The sequence below is a fragment of the Pan troglodytes genome, chromosome 7 (genome assembly GCF_028858775.2).
Source record: "Pan troglodytes isolate AG18354 chromosome 7, NHGRI_mPanTro3-v2.0_pri, whole genome shotgun sequence".
NCBI lineage: Eukaryota > Metazoa > Chordata > Mammalia > Primates > Hominidae > Pan > Pan troglodytes.
In genome coordinates, this window is record NC_072405.2 from 39,062,153 (window position 1) to 39,075,750 (window position 13,598).

The 13,598-nt window shown below is 43.8% G+C and overlaps 1 protein-coding gene across 2 annotated transcripts in view; it reads right to left on the reverse strand.

The window, feature by feature from the left end:
* Window positions 1-3,021: 3,021 nt before the first annotated feature.
* Window positions 3,022-13,598, reverse strand: part of GSR (glutathione-disulfide reductase) — a 56,459-nt gene continuing 45,882 nt past the window's right edge. For both annotated transcript variants that reach the window (XM_016959311.3, XM_519696.8), the window contains exons 10-13: window positions 9,019-9,130; window positions 6,868-6,999; window positions 5,841-5,974; window positions 3,022-4,607 (exon numbers count right to left, since the gene is read on the reverse strand). In XM_016959311.3, coding sequence (XP_016814800.1) covers window positions 4,458-4,607; window positions 5,841-5,974; window positions 6,868-6,999; window positions 9,019-9,130 — 528 coding nt within the window. In that variant the 3' untranslated portion in view covers window positions 3,022-4,457. The remainder of the gene's footprint in view (window positions 4,608-5,840; window positions 5,975-6,867; window positions 7,000-9,018; window positions 9,131-13,598) is intronic.

Genomic DNA, 13,598 nt, shown 5'->3' on the forward strand with positions numbered 1-13,598 from the left:
AACGCGTAGGCACAGCCTTCCCTCATCTCTGCCTATGTGTCAGATATATGAGTAATTCTCTTTTGGACTCTAGACCAGCCCATTTGCCAGTTGAATATCACCAAATGACCCCTGTCAACACCAACAGAAGAACAACCAGCTGAGCCTAACCCCAGTTACTGACCCAAAAATCATGAGATTTAAGATAGTCTCTATTTTAAGCTAGTTTGTTATACAGCAATTTTTTTTTTTTTTAGACAGAGTTTCACTCTTGTAGCCCAGGCTGGAGTGCAATGGGCCATCTCTGCTCACTGCAACCTCCACCTCCCAGATTCAAGTGATTCTCATGCCTTAGCCTCCCAAGTAGCTGGGATTACAGGCACGCACCACCATGCCTGGCTAATTTTTGTATTTTTAGTAGAGAAGGGATTTCACCATGTTGGTCAGGCTGGTCTTGAACTCCTGACATCAGGTGATCTGCCTGCTTCAGCCTCCCAAAGTGCTGGGATTACAGGTGTGAGCCACCACGTCCAGCCAGCAATACAATAATTTATCCAATCCTTCCTTCACTGTACTTTCTACCTTCTCTGGCCTTTTCCTCTACAGCCCCCACATTTCAAATCCTACCTAACCTCCTTTGTGAACCCTTCCTCACTTTTCCCAGCAACAGTGCACTTCTGGTCCTCTGAACCTGTATCCTTTTACCTAATAATGTGTAATGAGGATGGCAATCTCCTATTTGTTTAGGACAGTACTAATCTGTAACAATTGTGTAAATTGTCAAGGACACCCCTTTCACTCTTGAAAGTGTGCCATTTTAGTCAATAAATCATATGGTCATCCTGTGCTTAATTGCTTTATTTGTATAGAAATGTTCTCATTCTAGATTATAAGATTACTTGAAAGCAAGTAACATGTCTTTCCTTCAATAAACATCTACTGTGCAAGTACAATGTGGCCCATATTTTACAACGTGCTGCCTTGTATATCTTTTTTTTTTTTTTTTTGAGATGGAGTCTCTCTCTGTCGCCCAGGCTGGAGTGCAGTGGCATGATCTTGGCTCACTGCAAGCTCCGCCTCCCGGGTTCACACCATTCTCCTGCCTCAGCCTCCCAAGTAGCTGGGACTACAGGCGCCCACCACCATGCCCGGCTAATTTTTTTGTATTTTTAGTAGAGACAGGGTTTCACCGTGTTAGCCAGGATGGTCTCGATCTCATGACCTCGTGATCCGCCCACCTCAACCTCCCAAAGTGCTGGGATTGCAGGCGTGAGCCACCGCGCCCGGCATTTTTTTTTTTTTTTTTTTTTTTGAGATGGAGTCTCACACTATTGCCTGAGTGCAGTGGTGCCATCTTGGCTCACTGTAACCTGTGCCTCCTAGGTTCAAGCGATTCTCCTATCTCAGCCTCCTGAGTAGCTGGGATTACAGGTGCCAGCCACCACGCCTAGCTAATTTTTGTATTTTTAGTAGAGATGGGGTTTCATCATGTTGGCCAGGCTGGTCTCGAACCCCTGACCTCAGGTGATCCACCTGTCTTGGCCTCCCAAAGTGCTGGGATTATAGGTGTGAGCTACTATATCTTTATATTTCTTGGCACTTTCAGTAATAGAGGCTGTTAAGCCACAACACCTCAAGGGCTGGGCCAGTTCAAGGACCGATGAGAATGTAGACAGGAACTCAGATAAGGGTACTGTACTTTCTTGTTGGTTTACTATGGAACCAGCACACAGGCAGCAGAAAGGATAAATATGAGATTAAGAACACATGATGTTAAAATAGATGTGGCTACTAGGGCTTCCCATTTCCCTGACAGAGGCACACCTCAAGGCTGGGGCCTGTGCAGTGAGAAATCCACCAGCAGAATGAAGCCTAGAACCTTGGTCCACTGTCTTTTAGGCTAGGGGAAGAGGGGAGAAGTGGCTACATTAGTCCATGCCCAAGTTTGGGGATCCTATTTTCTTGTCCCACCACAAATACATATAACTTCCTTGCTAATACAATATTTTTCTTTCATTGACATTGGGCCTACTTAAGAAGTCAGTGCAGGCCGGATGTGGTGGCTCATGCCTGTAATCTCAGCACTTTGGGAGGCCGAGGTGGGCAGATTACTTCTAAGGTCAGGAGTTCAAGACCAGCCTGGCCAACATGGTGAAAACCCATCTCTACTAAAAGTACAAAAATTAGCCAGGTGTGGTGGTGTGCACCTGTAGTCTCAGCTACTCAGGAGGCTGAGGCAGGAGAATCGCTTGACCCCGGGAGGCAGAGGCTGCGGCAGGAGAATCGCTTGACCCCGGGAGGCAGAGGCCGCAGTGAGCCAAGATCGTGCCACTGTACTCCAGCCTAGGCAACAGAGCCAGGCTTGGTTTCAAAAAAAAAAAAAAAAAGTCAGTTCAGTAACTGGCCATCACTAACCAGAAAGACAGTCAGTAAAAGCTTAACAGAACACACAGTAAAGAATTCAGTGGGTCCAGTGCAGTGGCTCACGCCTGTAATCCCAGCACTTTGGGAGGCCAAGGCGGGCAGATCACGAGGTCAACAGATCAAGACCATCCTGGCCAACATGGTGAAACCCCATCTCTACTAAAAATACAAAAATTAGCTGGGTGTGGTGGCACATGCCTGTAATCCCAGCTACTCAGGAGGCTGATGCAGGAGAACTGCTTGAACCCGGGAGGCTGCAGTGACCTGAGATCGCACCACTGCACCCTAGCCTGGCGACAAAGCTAGACCCTGTCTCAAAAAAAAAAAAAAAAAAAAAAGTATTCAGTAACACTGGATGACTAATGAAAATCCTGGAAAAATGTAACTAGCTGGTAAAACCTAATAGAAATAAAGTGTTAAAGACCTAAGTGATTTCTAGGCTTTTCTTCCAACTCAATCATTAATCTGCTAAATGTTTCTTTTATACCTTCGATCTTTATTTTTATACGAGAACTCTCTTTTCACCCCCGTAAGCACAGGCAACTGATTCTCCAATGTGAAATATCCTTAGAAAATAAACCAATTTCCTGTGTACCAATTAAAGCTCACAGTAACAAATTTTATAAGAAGAAAAGGCTGTAATTTTATTTTCAAATTTTTGGAAGTTTTTCAGAAAAAAATAAAATGACAAGAACACATACAAATATTGAAATTATTCATTGAACTATAAACACTTAGCAGAGGAAGGGACTTTTGAAGTATTTGAATCCACCTCCTTCTGAAAGCAGGAATCACTTCTAAATGTCTCTCATATCTTTCTTCAAGGAGTGGTTTTCCAGGAGGTTCCCAGCCTCCTCAAATCTTTCCCAAGTTTGATGCACTTCACCTCATAAAAATAATATATATATATATATATATTTTTTGAGACAGGGTCTTGCTCTGTTGTCCAAGATTGAGTGCAGCAGCATGATCAGGACTCACTGCAGCCTCACCTCACCCAAGCTCAAGTGATCCTCTCACCTCAGCCTCCCAAGTAGCTGAGATTACAGATGCACATCACCACACTCGGGTAATTTTTTTTACTCTCTGTAGAGATGCAGTCTTGCTATGCTGTGCATGCTGGCCTCAAACTTGTAGGCTCAAGTAATCCTCCTGCCTCAGCCTCCCAAAGTGCTAGAATTACAGGCCTGAGCCACCGTGCCTTGCCACAAACTATTTTTAATCATTAAAAAAGAAAAAAGAAAATAAGGCAGGCTGGCTTCTCACATTACATGCTTTTAGAAAAAGGTCTCATCCTTGAAGCAGCTTTGTTATATGCAGAGCACAGTACTGGCTTCAAAAAATATATAAAGGTTCTGTGCACTGGCATTGTTTACATGTGAAGAATTGCCATCAACTTCTGTGAAAATCAGCAAGCCGGCACAGTGGCTCACGCCTGTAATCTCAGCACCTCAGGAGGCCGAGGTGGGCGGATCACCTGAAGTTGGGAGTTTGAGACCAGCCTGACCAACATGGAGAAACCCCATGTCTACTAAAAATACAAAATTAGTCAGGCGTGGTGGTGCGTGCCTGTAATTCCAGCTATTCGGGAGGCTAAGGCAGGAGAATCGCTTGAACCCAGGAGGCAGAGGTTGTGGTGAGCTGAAATAGCACCACCGCACTCCAGCCTGGGCAATGAGAGCAAAACTCTGTCTCAAAAAAAAAGTAGCAAGTTCTATTCATTCAAGTACATTAAGTTAATTGTACTTCACAAAGCTTTATATTTGGGATGAGGCTAAAACAGAAAAAAAAAACTAGCACAGAGCTGTTAATAAAAAAAAACTTGAAAATATTAATTACTGTGAGATGTGATCAAATGAAAATCAATCCTGGATAACACTACAAATTTCTAACTCCATAAATAAGTTCTATTATGTACTAAAAATTTCCACTATCAGAAGATCCTGATTAAAATAAAGAAATACATAAAACTCAAACAGTAAGTCAATGTGATTATTTGTTTCATTTCAGAAGATCTATGGGTCCCACTGCCCGCCACACGTGTCTCCTGGTTCTCAACGAAGTGTGACCAGCTCTTCTGAAGAGGTAGGGTGAATGGCGACTGTGTTGTCAAAGTCTGCCTTCGTTGCTCCCATCTTCACTGCAACGGCAAAACCCTGCAGCATTTCATCACACCCAAGTCCCTGCATATGGATCCCAACCACCTGGGAAAAGAAGAGAAACATTTTCTTTTCTTTCTTCTTTTTTTTTTTTTTTTGAGACGGAGTTTCACTCTTGTTGCCCAGGCTGGAGTGCAATGGCATGATCTCGGCTTGCTGCAACCTCCACCTCCCGGGTTCAAGTGATTCTCCTGCCTCAGCCTCCTGAGTAGCTGGGATTACAGGCGCGCACCACCACGCCTGGCTAATTTTGTATTTTTAGCAGAGATAGGGTTTCACCATGTTGGCCAGGCTGGTCTTGAACTCCTGGGCTCAAGTGATCCACCCACCTCAGCCTCCCAAAGTGCTGGGATTACAGGGGTGAGCCACGGTGTCTGACTGATATTGTGATCTTAATTGAACTTATAAAGAGCCTCTGGTGATGGCCAGCTCTTCATATTATTCCTCTCTATATAGCAGTTCTTAGTCTTGAGAAGAATGACAAATAATGTTTATCAACTGAATGAATGATAACTGGCATGAAGAAATAACTAAGTAGGAGCCTTCATGATTCAATATCCAGAAATCATAGGCTACTGAGGAATGTTCATGGTACCACCATGCCCGGCCAATTTTTGTATTTTTAGTAGAGATGGGGTTTCACCATGTTGCCCAAGCCACTCTCAAACTGCTGAGCTCAGGCAATCCGCCTACCTCGGCCTCCCAAAGTGTTAGGATTACAGGCGTGAGCCACAGCACCTGGCCCTGGCCTCTCCTGTTTTTTGTTTTTTGTTTTTTGTTTTACTTTGAGACGGAGTCTCGCTTTGTCGCCCAGGCTGGAGTGCAGTAGCATGATCTTGGCTCACTGCAACCTCCGCCTCCCAGGTTCAAGTGATTCTCCTGCCTCAGCCTCCCGAGTAGCTGGGATTACAGGCACGCACCACCATGCCTGGCTAATTTTTGTGTTTTTAGTAGAGACAGGGTTTCACCACGTTGGTCAGGCTAGTCTCAAACTCCTGACCTCAGGTGATCTGCCTGCCTCGGCCTCCCAGCGTGCTGGGATTACAGGTGTGAGCCACCACGCCTGGCATCGTCTTTATTTTTTAAAAGGAGTGGAACCTCCTTCTAGATGAAATATTATGAAGAACCCCAAAATGCACGTAAGACAGATCAAAGTGGGCCTGTCCAGTTGAATCAGAAGGCTCAACTGCTTGGTCTCCCTCCTTTCCACCCCTGCAAAATACTGCCATCCCTGTCCATTTTGCAAGGCACTATTTAGTTTGCTGGATTTTTCCTTACCTTTTCTTCCTTGTTAGCACAGACCATTTTCATCACACATTTTGTCTTCCTTTTGGTAACTGCGTGATACATCGGGGTAAAGCTCGTTGAATAGGTCTTCACATTTTCTATTCCGTATTTATGAATGGCTTCATCTACAATGCACATTAAAAAAAGCATCTATCAGAAAACTAAACAATTACACTGAACTATCAAAGAGGCAGATGACGAGAAATACATAACCTCAATCAAACCACGAGGAAATATCAAACCACGCCAAAATGAGAAGTATTCTACAAAATAAATGTCAGTGTCATATAAGACAAAAGAAGGGCTGAGGAATTCTGCCTCTAGATGAAAAGAAAGGCCAGGCACAGTGGCTCATGCCTGTAATCCCTGCACTTTGAGAGGCAGAGGCAGGCGGATCGCTTGAGCCCAGGAGATTGAGACCAGCCTGGGCAACACAGTGAAACCCCATCTCTACGAAAAATTAGCCAGGCATGGTGGTGGTGCAGGCCTGGTAGTCCCAGCTATTCGGGAGGCTGAGGCAGAAGAATTGCTTGAACCCAGAGGCGGAGGTTGCAGTGAGCAGAGATCGTGCCACTGCACTCCAGCCTGGGTGACAGTGGGAGAGCTTGTCTCAAAAAGAAAAAAAAAAAAGAAAATGATACTCGGTTTATGTAAGGGCCAGTTCTTAGGAAAGATAGACATGTGTGTGTGTAGAGTGAAAAAATAAAAAAGCAAAAATATTAAGGTTAGAGAGGAGTCCTTTGTACTATTTTTAGAGCTTTTCTTTAAATTTAAAATTAGTTCAAATAAAAAAGCTAAAAAAAAAAGATCAAAGAGATAGGGTGGTGTGAAGGAAAGATACTGTACACTCAAAGTAGCAGTAGGGGAGAAAACTGGAACTGTGACAAGAGAGTAACCAAAAAGCAATGTAATCTGGGGCTGAGATAGGTTTCATCAGCTGACAGAGACCTAATTTAAAGTTGGGGGCAGGGGAAAGAGGAAGGAAACCACAAATGACCTTCAGTTTTTAAATACCTACCTTCCGTGAGTCCCACTGTCCCAATAGGGGGGTGGCTGAAGACCACAGTTGGGATGTTGTTATAATCTAATTTGGAATCTTCCTTATATTCAAAAAGTCGATGGGCAAGTTTTCGGCCAGCAGCTATTGCAACTATGGAGATATTTTAAAATCAGTGTTTATCTTACTGTCTGTTTTAACATAGCTAAATTGTTCCACTAGCCATTTATCCATCTACCTTAATGCCCTAGTTCTGACAGTTTCACGCCATTGTTCATTACACTATCTAGATAGTTTAATACAGCGAAGATATGTCATGCCTCAGCGAACAACTCAAAATGATTGGCTTATGAGAATCCTATACATTCTATTACAGGTTGAGCATCCCTAATCCAGAAATTCAAAATCCAAAATCCAAAATGTTGGAGCACCATGATGCCACAAGTAGAAAATTCCACACCTGACCTCATGTGAAGGGTTGCAGTCAAAAACGCAGACAAAAGTATGCCTCATGCACACATTTAAAATATCGTATAAAATTACCTTCCAACTATGTGTATAAGGTGTATGTAAAACAAATGAATTCCGTGTTTCGACTTGGGTCGCATCTGTAAAATATCTCATTATATATATGCAAATATTCCAAAATCTGAAACTGAAAACACTTCTGGTCCCAAGCATTTCAGATAAGGGATGCTCAACCTGTCTGGCCCCACTCCCAAAAGACACATTCACAAGTTCTCACTTACCTGGCAGTTAGTTAATCTACTTAATGAAGATATTAGCTTTTTAATACAATATTTATGGAACAAGCTATATTAGTTTTCAGCATCTTTAGTTCTATTTTATAACCCTAAAGTGCTGGGATTACAGGCATGAGCCACTGCGCCTAGAATCTTTATTATTATTATATTATTATTATTTTTTTTTAGACAGAGTCTCACTCTTGTTGCCAGGCTGGAGAGCAGTGGCGCCATCTCAGCTCGCTGCAACCTCTGCCTCCCGGGTTGAAGCAATTCTCCTGCCTCAGCCTCCCAAGTAGCTGGGACTACAGGCGTGCGCCACCACGCCCAGCTAATTTTTGTATTTTTAGCAGAGATAGGGTTTCACCATGTTGGCCAGGAAGGTCTCGATCTCTGGACCTCATGATCTGCCCACCTCGGCCTCACAAAGTGCTGAGATTACAGGCGTGAGCCACCGCGCCCAGCTGAATCTTTATTTTTTTAATACAGACAACATCTCACTATGTTGCCCAGCCTAGTCTCAAACTATTAGACTCAAGCGATCCCCCCACTTCAGCCTCCGAAAGTGATGGGAGCCACCACACCTAGCCAAGAGCAAGAACTTTCTAAAGGAGCTAAAAGGGTTTGGGTGTGTGACTGGTGTAGGTTTTCATCCTGATATAAGGCCCTGGGACAAGCTGGAATCGCTGATGAGGTTCTAGGTACAGACTGAAAGTAGATCAAGTGATCATTAATGGATAGAGACGGGACAGAGCTTGCAATGGTGCTTAGGAAGCGGGCTGAGGTGTGGGATGCCGGAGAGAAGGAAATCAGTCTTGGTTGTATCAAGACCAGTCATACAAGAATGACAATCTAGGCCATGTGTGGTGGCTCATGCCTGTAATCCTAACATTCTGGGAGGCTGAGGCAGGCAGTCTGCTTAAGCACAGGGGTTCAAGACAACATGGTAAAACCCTGTCTCTACAAAAAATGCACCTGTGATCCCAGCTACTTGGGAGTCTGAGGTGGGAGGATCACCTGAGCCCAGGAAGGTTGAAACTGCAGTGAGCCCGTGATCATGCCACTGCACTCCAGCCTGGGTAACAGAGTGTCTCCAAAAAAAAAAAAAAAAAAGCCAATCTAAATTACTTCTTCCAAATGCCACTTCCTTCCACTGCCACCAAGCACAGGTCTGCTCCTAAGAGAGTTCCGCAAAGGGTGATCATACTGTCTACATGAAAACTTCAGTCTGTGCTAAGCATTTTAAGTCTTTTATTCAGATAATGTCAGGTATCCAACCAATATCTATTTCAACACATTGTACCATTTTGACAATATAAAGACTCATCCTTTTAACTTTGCTTAAGCAGACTGCAGATTTGACAGTGAAGAGCCAGATGGATCATGTAACACGCAGACCCTCCCTCACCAAGAAGGGAAGAGACCTTACCTGGAGTAAGAAGAGCTTTTCCACATACATCCCCAACTGCATAGATGCCTTTGACGTTGGTATTCTGGAATTCGTCTACAATGATATGACCCTTGTCATCGGTTTGAATCCCCTAAAATTACAAAGAGATATCATGTAACCACTTGGCCCACCTACTAAAAAAGGTAGATCAAACCTCTGGATCTCCCTCCCTCATTTCACATGGGAACTGCAGCCAGAATCTCCAAGAAACCATGAGACTCAGCTGCAACACGAAAGGCATTTACAGCTGGCAAGTTTCAAGTTGGGTACAGTGGGCCCACACCTGTAATCCCAGAACTTTGAGAAGCCGAAGAGGGAGGATCCCTTAAGCCCAGGAGTTTGAGATCAGCTTGGGCAACACAGTGAGACCCTGCCTCTGTTAGAAATTAGAAAAAAAAAAGTTGGCAAGTTTCATATCTTGCTTAACGTAAAAGGTAGTATTTTATCCACTTTTGAGGTGTTTTAACAGGATTTGACATTGCAATGTACAATTCAACTGGCCAGGCAGACATGAAGACTCAACTATCAGGTGTGCCACTTGGAATCCCTCTGGAGTCCAGCTTTTCAACTTGTCCCATGGAAGCACTGCTCCTGAGGAACACTGACTCAAGCAGTCACCAAAAGCATATCTATGTTTATTTAGTTTTTTTTTTAGAGACAGGGTCTCGCTCTGTTACCCAGGCTGGAGTGCAGTGGTGTGATCATGGCTCACTGCAATCGTGACCTCCTGGGCTTAAGCAATCCTCCTGCTTAGCCTCCCGAGTAGCTAGAACTAGAGGCATGTGCCATCACAACTGGATAATTTTTTAACATACATTTATTTATTTATTTATTTATTTATTGAGATGGAGTCTCGCCCTTGTCGCCCAGGCTGGAGTGTGATGGCGCGATCTAGGCTCTCTGCAAGCTCTGCCTCCCAGGTTCACGCCATTCTCCTGCCTCAGCCTCCCGAGTAGCTGGGACTACAGGTGCCCGCCGCCACACCCAGCTAATTTTTTTGTATTTTTAGTAGAGACGGGGTTTCACCATGTTAGCCAGGATGGTCTTGATCTCCTGACCTCGTGATCCACCTGCCTCGGCCTCCCAGAGTGTTGGGATTACAGGCGTGAACCACCACGCCTAGCCTTTTTAACATTTTTTTATAGAATAGGTCTTGCTGTTTCCCAGGCTGACCTCAAACTTCTGGCCTCAAGTGATCCTCACGCCTAGGTCTCCCAAAGCACTGGAGTTACAGATGTGAGCCACCATGCCTGGCCAAAAGCACATTTCTATGAAGCTTACCATTTTGTCTTTAAAAATCCAAGCAACTTTTGCACTCTACTCTAAAACATACTGATTTTTTTTCAGACTCCCAGAAGAAAAGTAAAAGCAAAACAAAACAAAAACACATATTGATGTTTCCCTTAACCAAAAATCTTTTCCTATATGTAGTCAAATTTTTGCTTTAAGAAGACATGTTATGCTTATCATGTGGCTTTGCAAATCCTAAGTATATATGAGAAGTAGAGATATGGCAGAAGTAGGAATTAAGTAGCCATAGAGCTTAAGAGTACAACTGGCCAGGCGCAGTGGTTCAGGCCTGTAAATCCTAGCACTTCGGGAGGCCAAGGCGGGCGGATCACCTGAGGTCAGGAGTTTGAGACCAGCCTGGCCAACATGGTAAAACCCTGTCTCTACTAAAAATACTAAAAATTCGCCAGGCATGGTGGTGCATGCCCACCTACTTGGCAAGTCCCAGCTACTTGGGAAGCTGAGGCAGGAGAATCACTTGAACCCAGGGGGCGGAGATTGCAGTAAGCTGAGATGGCACCACTGACTCCAGCCTGGGCAACAGAAAGAGACTCTGCCTCAAAAAAAAAAAAAAAAAAAAAAAAAAAAAGAGTACAACCTTTGGTACAGACAGACCAAAATTCAAATCCTAGCTCTGCAACTTACCAGTTATGAGACCTTGTATAACCACCTGTTTATCAACAAATATTTAAGCTTCTATTACAAATGAGACTTTGACTTCATCACTGAGAATACCATGGTAAGACAGACATTCTCCCTACACCATAGAGTTTACAGCCCAGTAAATTATCTAGTATCTCTGTGCTCCTGGCTTCCTTATACCTTGCCGGTTGTTGGCAAGATTAAATTAGATTAGTAACATGTTGACAAGACCTACCACATAGTAATCACTCAATTTGCATTATATAAATATATCTTAATGTCAAATGAGACTGAACCTTTTTTTTTTGCCTCATTCTTCAAAAATTTAGCAAATATAGGCTGGGTGCAATGGCTCATGCCTGTAATCCCAGCACTTTGGGAAGCTGAGGTGGAAGGATCGCTTGAGCCCAGTTCAAAATTAGCCTGGGTAATACAGCGAGACCTTGTGTCTACAAAAATTTTTTTAAAAAATTAGCCAGGTGTGGTGGACCACACCTGTAGTTCCTACTACTTGGGAGACTAAGGTAGAAGGATGGCTTGAGCCCAGGAGTTTGATGCTGCAAGGATGCAGTGAGCCATGATGGCACCACTGTACTCCAGCCTAGGTGACAGAGCAAGACCCTGTCCAACCCCCCCCAAAAAAGTTAGCAAATTTAGTTGAAAACTGGACCTATCAGTGCTTACATCTGTACAATGGCAAAATATCTCTTGAAAGGTGAAAAGCTGAATGACCAGTTTTTTGTTGTTGTTTTCTTTTGGGTTTTTTTTTTTTTTTTTTTTTTTTTTTGAGACGGAGTTTTGCTTTTGTTGCCAGGGCTGGAGTGCAATGGCGTGATCTCGGCTCACTGCAACCTCAGCCTCCTGGGTTCAGGAGATTCTCCTGCCTCAGCCTCCCAAGTAGCTGGGATTACAGGCATGCGTCACCATGCCCGGCTAATTTTTGTATTATTAGTAGAGACGGCATTTCACCACGTTGCCCAGGCTGGTCTTGAACTCCTCACCTCAGGTGATCCACCCGCCTCAGCCTCCCAAAGAGCTGGGATTACAGGTGTGAGCCACGGCGCCTGGCTGACTAGTTTTGTTAATATGAAAATAGGCAATTAATTTTACTAAATGTCATTGAACAAGATTACAAACAATCAAAACATCTCCCTGAATAATTTATAAGTTAACATGCAGAAAAATGACCTTTTACAGAAACAAAAAAGGAATCCACATTACAACAGAAACTTAGTATTAGAACATAAGTCAAAAGGTATACACTGCTCAAGTAGCTCTATCAAATATATACACCTCAGGCTGGGCGTAGTGGCTTACGCCTGTAATCCCAGCACTTTGAGAGGCCACGGTGGGTGGATCACCTGAGGTCAGGAGTTCGAGACCAGCCTGGCCAACACGGTGAAATCCTGTCTCTAGTAAAAAAATACAAAAATTCGACGGGCGTGGTGGTGCACGCCTGGAATCCCAGCTACTCGGGAGGCTGAGGTAGGCGAATCGCTAGAACCCAGGAGGCAGAGGTTGCAGTGAGCTAGATCACAACACTGTACTCCAGCCTGGGCAACACGGCAAGACTCTGTCTCAAAAAAAAAAAAACAAAAACAAACAAACAAACAAAAAAACCCAGAACAAAATAAATATATGCACCTCAAACATAAAATATTCTATTATTACTAATAGAGTAGTATAGCATATCAGAAAAATCATCATCATTATCAATAGCAGGTGAACATTCATTGTGTTCATAATGTAAGCTAGGGTCTCACAGTTATAAATTACTTTGCATGCACTTTTTCATTTACTCTTCTGTATAACCCAATGAGGCAAGAACTTTTTTCATTTCCATTGTGAATATGAACCACTTGAAGCAGAGAAATTAAGCTGCTTGCTCAAAGCCATGCAACTGTTATGTTGTAAGAACTAAGGTTCAAATTTGGGTCAAACTCTGGGAACCACACCCCAAGCTCCCATTCTAGATTTTACTTCAACATTTAAAAGAACAAGTAAGAATGCCAACTGTCCACAAATACAGACAGCACGGGTAGAGCCAAGAGAGACAGCTTCACATCTGTTCCCATCCCTGTGTACAATGTACAAGACAGTTACCCACCCAGCAATCTGGATTACCTACTACAGATGCTAAAAGATCAGCATAGGACTTGAAAGAGACATTCACATAGCAAAAACGAAGTCTGTAAGAGGGAGGCCAATAGGAAACTAGGTTAGAGGTGGCAGGCCGGCTGGGCATGGAGGCTCATGTTTATAATCCGAGCACTTTGGGAGGCCGAGGTGGAAGGATCACTTGAGGCCAGGAGTTCAAGAGCAGCCTGGGCAACATAGTAAGACTCCATCTCTACAGAAAACTTAAAAATTAGCCAGGTGTGGTGGCACATTCCTGTAGCTCCAGCTACTTGGGATGCTGAGGCAGAAGGATCAGTTGACCCCAGGAATTCAAGACTGCAGTGAGCTATGATCATGCCACTGTACACTAGCCTGGGTGACAAAGCAAGACCCTGTCTCAAAAAAAAAAAAAAAAAAAAGGAAAGAAAACAAAAAAGAAAAAGGCCAGATGTGGCGGCCTTTTTCTGGGACATGCTGGGACATGCCTATAGTCCCAGCACTCTGGGAGG